Below are 448 nucleotides of genomic sequence, written 5' to 3' on the forward strand. Positions count from 1 at the left end.
CCACACCCCCCACCCCCCAGTTGCCAGCACCTCTCCCCCTCCAGCCCCAGCCCCGCAGGCCTCCCACACCCAGCCCGGCTCCCTGGAAGGATACTGGCGATCTCCTCAAACAGGTACCCGGGGCAGGGGACATCATCGTCCGCTGTGCCCCTCAGCAGCACCGGCAGCTGGAGGAGAAAGAGGAGGAGGAGGAGGAGGGATGGCGTGAGAGGGGCCGGTGCAGGCTGCGCAAGGCCAATATACAAACCCACCCACCCCCCCTCAACCCGGGGAGACCATACCGCCGCGCTGACATTACAGCCCTCGAGGCAAGTGACGTCACAGCTGTGACATCAGAGTGGAAGGGCAGGGGTGCCACGGCAAGGCCGAAGGGCCCCGGGCTCCGACAGCACGGAAGGTGGGAAGGTGCAGCGATGACGTGACGGGTGGCGGAGTGACGTCACGCCCA

At 67.2% G+C, this 448-nt stretch overlaps 1 protein-coding gene across 1 annotated transcript in view; it reads right to left on the reverse strand.

The window, feature by feature from the left end:
- Nucleotides 1–448, reverse strand: part of ENTHD2 (ENTH domain containing 2) — a 6842-nt gene that overhangs the window by 4680 nt on the left and 1714 nt on the right. The window contains exon 2 of the mRNA XM_010578718.1: nucleotides 95–224. Within this exon, the coding sequence (XP_010577020.1) occupies nucleotides 95–224 (130 nt within the window). The remainder of the gene's footprint in view (nucleotides 1–94; nucleotides 225–448) is intronic.

This window comes from Haliaeetus leucocephalus, unplaced genomic scaffold (genome assembly GCF_000737465.1).
Source record: "Haliaeetus leucocephalus isolate CR32 unplaced genomic scaffold, Haliaeetus_leucocephalus-4.0 Scaffold646, whole genome shotgun sequence".
Classification (NCBI taxonomy): domain Eukaryota; kingdom Metazoa; phylum Chordata; class Aves; order Accipitriformes; family Accipitridae; genus Haliaeetus; species Haliaeetus leucocephalus.